The 14,117-nt window shown below is 37.7% G+C and overlaps 2 protein-coding genes across 2 annotated transcripts; one reads left to right on the top strand and one right to left on the bottom strand.

Annotated features, from left to right (window-relative positions):
• Window positions 1-1,977: 1,977 nt before the first annotated feature.
• LOC137712132 (uncharacterized protein At5g08430-like) lies at window positions 1,978-8,097 on the top strand. Its single transcript, XM_068451273.1, has 6 exons — window positions 1,978-3,269; window positions 3,365-3,424; window positions 4,422-4,472; window positions 6,250-6,320; window positions 6,448-6,704; window positions 7,438-8,097. Exons 1-6 carry the CDS (start codon window positions 2,370-2,372, stop codon window positions 7,944-7,946), a joined length of 1,848 nt encoding a protein of 615 aa, XP_068307374.1. The 5' UTR covers window positions 1,978-2,369; the 3' UTR covers window positions 7,947-8,097.
• Window positions 8,098-9,474: 1,377 nt separating this feature from the next.
• Window positions 9,475-10,131, bottom strand: LOC137736990 (VQ motif-containing protein 31). Its single transcript, XM_068476364.1, has one exon. The coding sequence runs from the start codon at window positions 10,129-10,131 to the stop codon at window positions 9,475-9,477; it is 657 nt and encodes a 218-aa protein (XP_068332465.1).
• Between the last annotated feature and the right edge of the window lie 3,986 nt (window positions 10,132-14,117).

Genomic DNA, 14,117 nt, shown 5'->3' with positions numbered 1-14,117 from the left:
CCAAAAACTTCCCATTTCTATGCATACTACAAAATTACTTGAATATATACATAACATATACCAAATATTTAGAAAGAAAAATTAATTACATATAAAAAAATTGAGAATATTAAAAAAACTTGTAAAATATATGAAATTCTGAAAATTTCAAATTTAAAAAATGTGTTCCGATTCGATTGTGAAATTTCAAATAGGAAATTGGAATCCGATCTAATCCTTCTAAGAAAAGTTTACTTACTCGCTCCAAGTAGCCAACTTCAAAAGTAATTAGTTAGTTGGGGTATTTTGATCCAGGTCTAAAAAATTGAACTGTTTTTCAGATTGAGTAAAATTTCATTTGATTTTGATTACATCCATTCTGCCCTTTAAAAATAAAAATATATTTAAGTTACTTAAATTTAAATTTTGAATTTTGAATTTTGAATCCTTAAATGCGTTTATTTACCACAAATCTTATAAGAAATTTAAAACCTCATATACAAAAAATCTTGTAAGTTTAACAAAAATTAAAAAGAAACATTGTGAGAGGTTGATTAAAAACAAAATAAAACATGAAATACGGCGAGAAGAAGAATCTGAAAAGAAACAATCTTTAACTCTTTTCGTTAATCCTATAATTAAGCACAAGATAATTACACAAATTTAAGAAAAGATAATTATACATTAATTTACTAATCAACTTAGGGGTAAAATTGGTAAAAGAATAAATTAATTTGACCTGGACAATGAATTAGTGGACCTAACCCAACAATCAAACAAAATTAGATTATACCTAATATTCATTCACAAAATAGGACTCATCAAATTTTCCCTTGGTCGTATTACATTTTACAATAGAATATCATATTTTTTGAAACTAAAATAGAGTCTTAGTGACGTTATTTTCCCGATAATTACTTATCACGTGTTTAAAAAATACACAATTAATTTTGAACACTTATCAAGTGATAAAACCAATGACAAAAGAGTATCTTATGTCAGATCCCATATACTTCTCTTCTAGTACCAAATACAATTTACAATAAAATATATGGTCATTTATTATTGAAAAGATTTTTTGCAACTAAAATAGAGTCTTAATGACGTTATTCTCCCGATAATTACTTATCACTTGCTTAAAAAATATGCAACTAATTTTAGAACACTTATCAAGCGATAAAACCGGTGACAAAAGAGCATATTATGTCAGATCCCACATTCGTCTCTTCTAGTAAGACCAAACCCAATTCTGAGCTAATTGCTATTTTTTAGGTTTTATTCCCCCTAACCCAACTCAACCCATGCTAAATGTGTGGGCTAAAAGCTAAAAAACCAAATGGGCATGTCTCACAGGATTTATTGAATCCAACGGCTGAGATCGAATCTAATCAAATTTAATGGTAAAAAAAAGGATGTAACGGCCCAAATTTAAATTCAACGGCTAAATATATATATATATATATATATATATTTAACTTAAAATTCATCCAAATTTAGTAGTTTTTCAATATTTATCGGAATTTAAATATTTTTAGGTTAAAATGTTCATAAAATTAAATTATGATAGTGTACATCATTTAAAAAAAAATTACTTTAAAGAAAAACTTAGCCTAAATTTATTATTTAATATAGACTCTTTAAGGAAAGCCATTAGATTTGACTTTAATGAAATTTTGTGTTTGAGATTAAATTACAGGCCACAAGATCTCAACCACATGATTTCATTAAAACCAAATCTAACGGTCAAGAGGGTGTCCCCATTTTTTTTTTTTAAATGAGGATCCCTTCCTTTAAAAACTTAATTCTTTAATAATCTCAGGTTAAAAAATTTAAATGATAAGAGTTGGAATAGAAAAATGATTTATGAACTAAAAATTTTAGGATGTAGAATAAAGGTTAGAGATGGTCCAAACGAAAAGTTGTGCAATTGCGCCGCATAATTCATCAGAGGGACCATTTTTTATATAAAATATAATATGGAAAACGCTACATAGATTGTGAAAGTACAGTTTTTCTCTTCATCCTTAGTCCTTCAGATTCGCCTGTTTGAACTCACAAATTTTGAAAAAAATACAATAAAAAGAAATGAATTGAAGAGGCGAAAACAACATGTGGCAATCTGCTGTTGGTTGGTAGATTGCCAAATTTGCTGCGGTGTGACGGTTACAGACAGCCACCTGCCGCCGCTTATAGAGCGTTTCATTCTGCTCCAGAGAGGGACGGAGGCAGAGGCAATGTCAGTCGGTTACTGTATTATGTCATTGGGAGTGAGCGAGTCAGTTACAGAGTGACTCAGGCCCCTGGGACCGAGTTAGTGAGTCAGTGAGCAGCTCCACTGCCGGAGTTTGGAGTACTGAAAAAAAAGACGACTTTTTGATTTAGGGACCCGAATGGATCCATTCAGTTGGATGGCGGAGCCGAGTCCTGGTTCGGGTCCGAGTCCGAGTCCGAGTCCTGGTTCGCGTCCGATTCCGAGTCCATTCAGAGGAAGCAGCAAGCGGCCGCGGTCGAGGAAGCAACAGGATTTTGATTTGGAGGGGTGGGGGTCGAGGCGGCTGTTTCAATTTCTGGAATCGATCGGGAGGGACACGACCCACAAAATCTCCCAATACGACGTCGAATCGATCGTCACCGACTACGTGAAGCAGCATCAGCTTCAGCACCCGACCAAGAAGAAGAGAATCGTCTGCGACGACCGCCTCTTCCTCCTCTTCGGCCGGAAAACCATCGGCCGCGTCAAAATCTACGAGTTGCTTCAGCAGCATTTCGCCGACAACATGGAGGACGATTCCTCTTCTGACGACGACAGCGACGGTAACGACCGCCCCCTAAACATTAATCTCAATGTCAGTGCAGAACAGGTAGAAGAAGACTACGGCGACGGCAATCATCGGAAGCAGAAGAAAAAAAAGGCCAAGAGATTCACGGAGGAGGGTGGTTTTGGATTGGGATTGGGAATGGGAGTGGGAGTGGGACCCCCGAAAAGCTGCTTTGCGGCGGTGATTCCGGAGAACATAAAGTTGGTGTATTTGAAGAGGTCTTTGGTGGAGCATCTTCTCCTCAATGAGGAAAAGGAGAATGAGGGTAAAGTTGTGGGAAGCTTTGTGAGAATCAAGTCGGACCCCAATGACTACTTGCAGAAGAACTCTCACCTGCTACTCCAAGTTACTGCTCTCAACAAGCCGCCCGCCCCCTCCTCCTCCTCCGGAGTTCTTCTGCTTTGCCTTTCCGGCCTCGCCCTCGTCAAAGAGGTTCCAATCTCCCAGCTTTCCAATGATAACTTCACGCAGGTATTCATTTCTTCATAAAGTCCCGGTCTTGCTGAAAATGTAGGAAATGCTAACAGACAATCTCCGAAATGTTTTATTGATCATTTCTGTTGCAGGAGGAATGCGAGGATTTGCGTCAAAGAATAAAAGAGGGCTTGCTCAAGAGCCTTACAGTGGTAACTTTCATTGATTTTTCCCTTTAAAAGTTTCTGTTCTGTTGGAGTTGATGAAAATGTAGTCAGTATTCCGGAAACATTGAAGAAACAATGCCCATCAAGAAGCATTCCCGTCCCTCTTCCCCCGGTTAAAGGCCCCATGATTTGCCTTCTTTCAATGCCCCAAAACAGTTGTATTCCTTTGGTTTAATAGGTGTCGCTGGCATACTGATATGAAAATCAGTTGGTCAAATGTACTTTTATCATAGATGTCCCTGAAATCAGATAATGAGTTGGGCAACATGTCTCGTGTTTCATATTTTTGTCATGTTTAAGTTTCACATGTATTTAGTGGCTTGTAATAGTCTCGTCTATCTCTAGTCTTGTAGCCTGGCCCTGATGAACCGGACATGGAAACTTTTTGGAAACAAGTGTTGAATGCGCTTAAGGGAGAAACTAAATCATTTATTCTGTTTGGTTTTAAGTGAGGTTAGATGGATGCAAACTGTGCTGAGGATCTTACTAATAGGTTTTTTCATTAATTTTCTGTCTGTCGGAGATTCTTTTATCATTCACTGCAGTAGTTTTTACCGCAGTCTTTTGTGGTAAGCTGTGCATTTCTGGTCCTAGTGGCTAGGAAGATACATTAGAGCTTTTGAACGGTATAACGCTCCATTGTAAAAGCGAAGGCTCAGATATTGAGGTGGCTGTTTGAGTGATGAATTAGGGCACCTCTTTTCTTAGCTTACTTTTTGTTGGATTTTGTTTTGAACTTTACCCTTTTGAACTCTAATAGTTTTCTGTATAAGGGAAATTTTTTATTATCCTATTAAAAAGGAAAGAAGGCACTGAATTGGCGAATAATAAAGTTTCTCCTACGAACGCTTCACTATGACATCGAGTCTGAATACTATGACATCGAGTCTGACAAACATATTCTCTTTAGTTTTTTTCCTTCTATTCTTTATGTTTCACTACACCTGTAATCTTGTTAATGAGCTTGTTCTACTTTTGACAGGTGGAGCTTCAGCAGAAGGTCCGGATATTGCATGAGGATATAATGAAGCATGTAAGTATTCAATTATAGATAGATTTATGTGTCACGGTGTCACCAAATGAATCTGTCCCATGAATTATAGCCCATGTGCCACTTTGCCCCATGAATGAATTTGGACTCACTTTGCTCTTGAAATTTTCACCCCATGTTTTAAATTCTCCCTTTTGTAATATGTCGAAGTTTCCGACAATGTTCATAAATACCCTAAATAAACGATAAACAATAAATATCCTAAATAAATGAAACTCTTCTCTCGCTCGTCCTTCCTTTCTCTCTTTTTTCTTAATGATAATAGATACTTGGGGGCAATGTGCGCTGGTGCACACTTTTGGGCAACCTTATGGAGGAAGAAAATCTCTCCTTCAATGCACAACTCACGAAAAGTTTCCATTTTACACCTTGCAATACCCTTTATTTGTAATGAACAAATGAGGACATCTGATAATGAACACCCGGTTTCCACTAGTGAAAGTTGTGAAACCTAAAAACGGTTTAGATCGTTGGACAAAATTTGTGGTTGGGTGCTAACAATGTCCCTTGTTTTAGCCAAATGAAGGAATCCCTTAATAGAAGGATATGATATACTGTATTCGCATAATAGAGGTTCTAGCATAGCCCCATTAGGGGCAGTCGATGCCCATTGAAATTTTTTAGCGTGAGCTTTTGCATTAATCATGAAATTGTAACATTTAACTATGTTATTCCTAATATTTGTAATACTTTAAAAAACATTGAACTTAGATGGATCAATTCATTGAACCCATTGCAGAGTAGTGGCAGTAGCCCAACAATACAATCCCCTTTGACCTGTTAAGGGACTCCACATACAAACTCTCTCTCTCACACACACACATGAGAATGTTCTCATGGCGGACAGTCTGGAAACATAAGATTCTTATGAATCTTAGGTTGCCAGATTATGTAACCACCTTTTGTCTCCATACTTTGAATTTGAATCGTTGATCAGGTTGAGTTTTGTCTGAATATGTGACCTAAGCTCGCAACGTCTTTGTGGGTCACACTGTCAGAGCCACCTGAAGTCCAATGTTCCAGGCTGTCTAATGTTTATATCTTTATTTAAGAACCATCCTTGCAAAAAGTTAGCATAGTGGAGATTGTTTGATCATCTGATTGTCATCCTTAATATTTATAAAGATTGTGTTCTTCTATCTATTTGTTGATAATTAATGACTTTGTAGTATTCGATCCTTGAATAGAAATTTAACAAATGCACGGTTCATATCATTGAATCGTATTGATGTTTGAGGTTACATACATCTTTTGAGGTTTCTATGATTATTCTTAAATGGTGGATTCTATCTAAATATATAGCAAGTTGCTGGATATGAATGAATAACCCAGGCTGCTTAACAGAAATTGTGTTTGTTTAATAGCGTGATCGAGTATTCTGAATTAAGTAATTTGGTTGTTATTTAGTTTCAGATTGTGATGAGACTTGTATTCCATATAATTTACCATTTGTTCTAAGGGATATATCTGAGAATGTCTCTTAATTTGGACAATATGTGTTCTGTATATATTAGCTCTCCAAAACATTTTTGCGGTTCTGCTGGGTTCTTATTTCAGCTACTATTCAAAGAAGACTTTGCAGTATTTGATTACCTTTTACTTATTTAATATTGGTGCCTCCTTCGACAAAAAAAAAATTATTGGTGCCTCCATTGTTGTGCTAGACACTACTCACCTTGGACTTTCTTCTGATGCCTTTGATGTTAAGTGGAGGTTGATTGTGTGAAACTTTCTTCATCTTGTGGTGGATTTGTTTCAGTGGCTTGCGAGAGAACTTGCATTGTTACAGAACCAAATTGATAGAGCCAATGAAAAGGGATGGCGTCGAGAATATCCTTTCAAAATATCTTCTTTTATATTCCATAATATGTTACCTAATTTGCAGAAGTATTGCCCAATCAACCTTTTAACATTGAAATAATTTGCTGATTGAATCCTCAACTTGGTTGATATTTACGCTGTTTGAGTACTTGGAGAGAAGGCAATTGCTTCAGACTCCAGATGAACAGGCACGGTTGTTGCGAGAGGTTCCAGAAGTCATTGCAGATGAACTAGAGATAGAAGATGCACCGAAGGATTGTGCAGATGAAATACAAGAAGAGAACCGAAGTTCAACAAGAGATATCATAAAAGGAGCCTCAGAAGCTCCTGTTTGTGATATACCAGCAGAGAAAAATCTATTAACTTGGACTGCAACTGGCATAATTTCTGAAGGTGCGTTCTCGAGAATATGAAAACTTCTATCTTATGTATTCTAAACCATGCATCTCAACGTATCAACTTCTGGGCATCTGCACCCATGGCCAATTGGCTTTGGATTGGATGCTCCAAGTTAACATGGTATAGAAGCAGGCAATTCATCAATATGTCAGGCCCAGGTTGGCCAGACATGCCCCACATCTCTCAGTATAACATAATGTTGGACTCATGAATATTAATTTTTAAGAAAGGCTCCAGAAAGTTTGGATCATTTGTTATTGCAATGTCCGGTGGGTTTTTTTTTTTTTTTTTTTTTTTTTTTTTTTTTGTGGACTAGGAGGCAGATTTATGTTGGTCCATACTGAGACCGTGTAGGGAGCTTAAGTTTTTTTGGTGGAAAGAAAAAAGGGGGTAGTGCTAGGGAGGTGTGCTAGGAGGTGGAGTGCTTATGGGAAAGGGTGCGTTTTTGGGCTTCTTTTTGCTGTGAAAAGTTATCTTTTCTATTATGTGGTTGGAAAGCCTCTGTACTGTAGGAAAGTGCTCTTTTTCTAGTGGATGCAGTTATTTGTGCACAGCGGTTCTAATCTTTGGCTCAAAGAGTGTTTCCCATCTATCCTTTTGTCACTGTATTTAATTATTATTGGGTGTAGGGTTCAAAAAAGAAGCTAATATTGATAAATATAAGGAAAAAAAAAACATTTATAAAAGCAATTAATCATTGATCTTTATCCTTGTGATTATTCTGCAGCAAAAGTGCATGGTATTTCCTGGCAAGAATGGAAGGAACAACCAACAGAGCCCATAAAGACAAGCAACGGTGAGAACAAGCATGGAACTATTGACACCAAGGGCTTTCAGGAACTGGTGGGTAACCTGGTACAGACATCTCAAGAACAACCAACAGAGCCCATAAAGAGGAGCAATGGCGAGAATAAGCATGGAAGCATAGACACCAAGGGCTTGGATAAGCTGGTACAGGCACCACAGGTAATTGATTTAAGTGACGATGAAGATGAAGAGCGATGTGACGGAGAGAGGATCTTTGCTGACCAGCTGGGAAGCTCGATATGGCATTATTTCGATCCCCAAGGAAACATACAGGGTCCATTTTCAATTGCTTTGTTGAAGGCCTGGAGTGATGCGGACTACTTTCCTCCCGACTTCAAAATTTGGAAGGCAGGTCAGAGCTCAAATCAAGCTGTATTACTGCAACACATTCTTCAGCAGAATTATCCAAATAAAGTTGCAAAATATTAAGATTTGGATATCCATTAGGTCATAGTTCATTTGTTAGTCGTGGTCTATAAGGCATACTGTCACTGAATAATTTAGTTGTGTTTTTTTCTTCTGATTTCATGTCATGTAGGGAATGTTCATTAGCAAATTAAATTGATGTTCCAATTTTCTATGCCTTGATATGGTAAATTTGGTTGTTGCCTGTGATGACGATAGGAGCTTCCTGACTGTCGTCGTGGGTGATGAATTTTTGGGTTTGGATCCTTGTTTGCTGGATATATAACTGATGACCTTTATGCACTGGGAACTTGTTGAGATTTCAGATGATTTAATTTGTGCGGGTAAAGGTTTTGAATATGCAATGCTATAATTCGTTCTATGGAGTTTGACTACAGTACAATGCTGCATTTTTTTATCATAAGTTATTTTTTTGATGTCAGATTAATTTCGTCATTTTTGTTGATAATTATTGTCCAAAAGGAAATAATTAAACGTATATATAAGTATGGTTTGTTAAACACGCTGCGTGATTCAAGAAGGGGGTAATGGCTAGTGTTTTACAAAATGTCCCTCGAGGCGTGCCTAGGTGGCTTTGGAGGCGTGGTCGAGGCACGCCCTTGGGCGTTCTGAGGCGGTTGTAATCCTTGTTTAAAATTTTTGAAGGTTGGGCCTTAGTGTTCTGGATTTTTGTTTTTGTTTTTGTTTTTATTTATATATATATTTTTTTAATCAATTGCAACGGCAACGTCTTCACTAAAAAGACGATTGCGAAAAAGAATATTTTTCTTAAGACTTGGCCTGAAACAACATTGTTTTGACCAAGTCTTTAACTTTTTTTAAATGACTTGGTCCAAAACGAAGTCTTTCTAACTAAGTCTAATTTTATTTTTTTTATTACCCACAGCAGTCCCTAATTGTTTAGGTCCTCGAAAGCTGAGCCTCAAGCCTGAAGGCTTTCGTCTAGGCGGAGTAATCTATGAAATGTCTTGGTTTCGATTTTTAAAACATTCGTAATGGACACCAGGAAGGCTGGTTTGGTATTGTTGTGCTTTGAAAAAAAGCTGATTCTGCTGTGCTGTGAGAATAAGCGGCTGTGAAATAAAGTAGCAGAGTGTTTGGTAAATTTTTTTGTCGGCTGTGAAATAAAGTAGCAGAGTGTTTGGTAAATTTTTTTGTAAAAGTGCTTTTGAAAAAAAAAACAGTATTATAGTGTTTGGTAAACTTTTATGTAAAACAGATGTGAAAAAAAAGCCGATTTTTCAAAGCTGGGTTTTGCAGCTTCTTGTTTTTGGCTTTTTTTTCACCCAAAACTGTGAAAAAAAGCTGAAGCTGAATGTTTACCAAACACAAAAACAGCTCCCAGCTTTTTTTGATACAAGCTTTTTTCAAAATCACCTCAGTACCAAACCAGGTCTAAGGGGGTTGAGCAAAAACAGACTATAATTGAGAAGGAACAGAATGCTAAAAGAGAAACAAAAACTGAGAAATTAAAATGACAAATAATTAAGTTGAAATTAAGCATATAAATATTATGTAAGGAAACTAATTGTCATTCGTTTTGACTTGATTTGGGAGATGTTAAAGGGAACAAGGTAAGGAGCTCTAGTGGCCTGCCCCCTCTAGGTGATGGATGCATGTAAAATCTCCTCTCTTGGATGGCTTTCTCTTCTTCTTTTTCCTGTTCTTGTTCTTGATGATGAGCATTCATTACTGCTTGATGATGATGATGGTGGTGGTGGTGATCCGACGATTCAGATGTCATCTTTAGCGTCGGTGACGACGACCCTAATAACAACAGTTTTTTTTCTTCAAGTTGTTCCTGCTGCAGAATGGACAGCTTTGAGAACATTGTACTTGGGCTGAGTACTGATGGGGACGGCGGTTTGGAATGGAAGGTGGTGGTTGTGGGTTTAACAATCTCGAGTTTGGGCCTCATCTTCGCACATTGCCTTCTCTCATGGAGTTTGCTTGTCGAAGAAGAAGCCGCCACCTTCCTAGTACTACTGTTATTAATCGTATTGTTGGTGGTGGTGTTCTTGTTCTTCCCTTGTACTTGTGGTGTAGCTGTTTCATGATGATGCGCCCCGCCGCCGCTGCTGCCGCCTGTTAAACGCTGCACTATTTCTCGGAAAGTGTTTGCGTCTGTTTGGACAAATGTGGTCGATGGACTGGTGGTGCTAGTTGCGCGTAATTCTGACGTGGCCATCGACGCCGATGGACTGGATTTGTAAGAAATTAACAATGTTGAACAAGTAGGAATAAAATTAGGGAGAGATTAAGGAGATGTACAGAAGTTAATGTATATAATTATTATATATAAGAAAGAAAGAAATTAGTTGAAGGAAGAGTGCTAAAAATGAAGGCATGGTGTGGCTGGCCTACACTCTGAACAGAAGCCAATTAAGGCAGTGAGGGAAGGAGGACAGGCAAGGCAAGGCAAACAAAACTATCTACCAGATTTGCCTTTGCTTAATTTGTTTTAACATTTTCCATTTTTGGAGGATTTTACCACTAATCACTCTGTCATGTTGACTATTGACTTGGTTTTCTTTTTTTTTTTCCATAACCAATTGTTGACTAGTAAAAGAGCAAATGAGTCATGCTTGTTGGTTGGTTCCATTTCCTTTTTTAGTCTAATTATTTATGAAAAATGGACACCGAGAAATTTACGTGATTCTACAATACTTTTGTCCATGGAACAACAATAGAAACTTCTTCCACAATATCAAATAACGGGTACAACAAGAGCTACCCTAGACCCGATGAACATAGGAGAGTACAAGGACAACAATCTCACACACTTATGGCACGTTTGTTAATGCGTGATCGGAATGAAATAAGAAGTGAATTAACAAAAATCTAATTTAAATTAAAATTGTTTACTTAAATTATGTGGAATCAAACTAGGATGGAATTGATTTTATTTAAATTGTTTGCCAATTCACCTTACTCAAAATGGAAACAAATATGATTGCTAAATTGTCGTTATTATATATGGATGTTAATTAATTATTTTATATAATAACTTTTTAGTCATTACATTACATAGTAATTAATAGGGAAAAAAATCCCATATTAAAATTGGGATAGGGAGAGCTTTAGAGCATATTCAAATGAGATGTCAAAAAGTCCACATCAGTAATAACGGTAAAAAGAGATATCACTAGTGTTTTCCAACCAAAATGCCAATTTCTATGTGGCACGACATGGAAAGGCAGCAGGTGAAGTTGCTGTCAAATTTGATACCAGCTTCAAATCTATTTTTAGAAATTAATAAATGTTTTTAATAAATTTTGTACTTATCTTTGGTTTTAAAATACTAATTACAAAATTTACAACTATAAAAAATAAATAATGTAATAAATAATTGTGATGACCCGTCCCAAATTATAATATATTTTATCCTCGAGTGCACTGAAATGACTATTTTGCCCTTGTGGGCCTTGTGACGTGGATGTATGTATATGGTCTTCAATCATTTTTCCATCGACATGAGTAAGTGGTATTCGACGTTACGAGAACGTGGATGCAAATTAAGGCCGAGTCGAGTACATAATGGAGATGTTGTAAAAGAATAAAGGAATTGGATTAGGTTTAATTGCATGAATCCAAAGCATGTAGCCCAATTAGGGCTTGAGGCCATTTTAATATGGCCAACATGTGGCCACACACACATGCACACACGTGCAACCTGCATCCTCTCTCTCTTTCTTGAATTTTCTTCCCCGTCCGTACAACTGAAAGCATTCACCCTCAAACTAAACCAAAACTCTACGGATCGAACTTGGTGTTTCCGGATTCTTATTCTTCTCGAACCCTAGAACACGGTGATACCTTTTGTTAAGTGCACTTCGCCAACCCGAGACTCCATAAGCTCCGGCGAGGGGTGTAATTTTCTCCGACGTGATCGCGAAGGTTTTAGCTAGTTTTGGGACTAAATAAGGTACTATTCTTGCTCCACTAGCAATTTGTAACAATTGTAGAGAAATTTTGACGTTAGGACACTCGGGTTTATCGAGTTGCAGATTTGGCCAGACTATTGAAGAATTTTCCGACCATATACTGTTGGTTTTAGGACTCTAAACAGGTAAGAACATGTTCTACTCGTTTAGAGCTTCATTTGGTAAAATTTTCATGAAATTTGGTTGAAAAACGAAGAAGATATTAAGGTTTAAGAATTTTCCAGTTTCCGACGACGGAATCCGACGAACCACCAGAGAAAACAGAGCATATTCCGTCAACTTTGACGAAATATTCTTAACGGCGTTAGGTATATTTAACGGAATATCCTATTATTTAACGGCATATTCCCTAACGGCGTTAAGGTTACTGTCAACGTGCCAGGCACGTGACAGCGCGTGGCTCCCATGTATGGCCATGCCTTAGCCGGTGCGTGGGGGTGCATGGGACGTTGGAAAATTATTCTAAAAATATGAGGATGCTCGGGGTGTTGAGTAGGCCACGATAGTATATTCAAACACTCCAATTGAGCAACATATGAGAAGTTATTTCATAGTGATGGTTATATGTTTAAAAATAACATTAAAATAGTTGTTTCATATATAAGTGAGATGTTTTCAGAGGACAAGTGCAGCCAGGCGAGACTTGGGGGTTACGACCCGGCTACATGTCACATCCCAACCTGGGCCCTCACCACATCCCGATCGACTCCACCGTAGCACGATATTGTCTGTTTTGGGCCCTGATCACTCCCTCACAGTTTTGTTTCTGGGAACTCACACGAGAACTTCCCAGTGGATCACCCATACTAGGATTGCTCTCGCGCGAACTCGCTTAACTTTGGAGTTCCTACGGAACACGAAGCCAGTGAGTTCCTAAAAGGCCTCGTGCTAGGTAGAGATGAGAATATATATATAAAGCTTACATGATCCACTTCCTTAGGCGACGTGGGATGTTACAATCCACCCCCCTTAGGGGTTTGACATCTTTGTCGGCACACTTCTGCCCAGGGATTGGTTCTTATACCAAATTGTCACATCCCGCCCTGGGCCCCCACCACATTCCGGGTTCAACTCCACTGTAGCACGATATTGTCCGCTTTGGGCCCCGATCACGCCTACACGGTTTTGTTTCTGGGAACTCACACGAGAACTTCCCAGTGGATTACCCATCTTGGGATTACTTTTGCGCGAACTCGCTTAACTTCAAAGTTCCTACGGAACCCGAAGCCAGTGAGTTCCCAAAAGGCCTTATGCTAGTTAGAGATGAGAATATACATATAAGGCTTACATGATCCACTTCCTTGGACGATGTGGGATGTTATAATATATACCAGTGAGTGGGCTTTTGGGTTATATATATACATATATATATATACATATATATATATATATATATATATATATATATATATATAAACACACACATACATATTTATGCCTTATGTTTCCCATAAACTGTTTAAATGGTTTTTACGTTTTAAATGCTATGTCGTATGCATTACATATTAGAATATGCTTTAATATAGTTGTGCATATTACTACTCAACGTTGTGGACGCTTAGGTAAGCTTTAGGTGAGTATATAGCGATGGTTGTGATGGTAGTGTATATGATTATGATGAGTTGCTTTTAGTGATTTATATCCTGCACCCTAGTGTTAGTGCTTCGTCCGAGGGTAGGGCCTAACCTTCACGTGATCATTCACCTCCCACACCATACACTCACCTTGGATCCAAGGCAGGTGCCAGCCTGTCGTACAAACCACATTAGGTGGTTCCGACTCGTAGGTGACTTGCGATACTTCGCACAGCCTTCACATGATTGTAGCACTTGAGCGTACTTATTTATACCTAGCCTAACGTACAAACCACATAGGTGGTTCCGACTAGTGTGCAGGATTATATTTGATTGTTGAGTTATAAATTCAACCATACAGGTCACGTTAGGTGATTCCGGCTGATATGTCACTTTATATTAGTGCAATTCATCTGGCTTACTTATTCATGGTTGAGATGATTGTCATGGCATACATATGGTTTGGTTATTCTCGAGTATAGTTTTCATATATGTTTACAATATTATTTTCTGGGAAACTTATACGGGTTTTATAGTGAGGGGTTATTACATTTGAAAAGATAAATGGTTTTGAAAGTTTTGTTTTTGCCCACTCACACTTTCTAATTTACACCCTTCCAGGTTCTGGATAGAAGTTCGTGTTGGTGGCTCTCGAG

The sequence above is a fragment of the Pyrus communis genome, chromosome 1 (genome assembly GCF_963583255.1).
Source record: "Pyrus communis chromosome 1, drPyrComm1.1, whole genome shotgun sequence".
Lineage (NCBI taxonomy): Eukaryota > Viridiplantae > Streptophyta > Magnoliopsida > Rosales > Rosaceae > Pyrus > Pyrus communis.
This window is presented reverse-complemented; position numbering and strand designations above follow the sequence as displayed.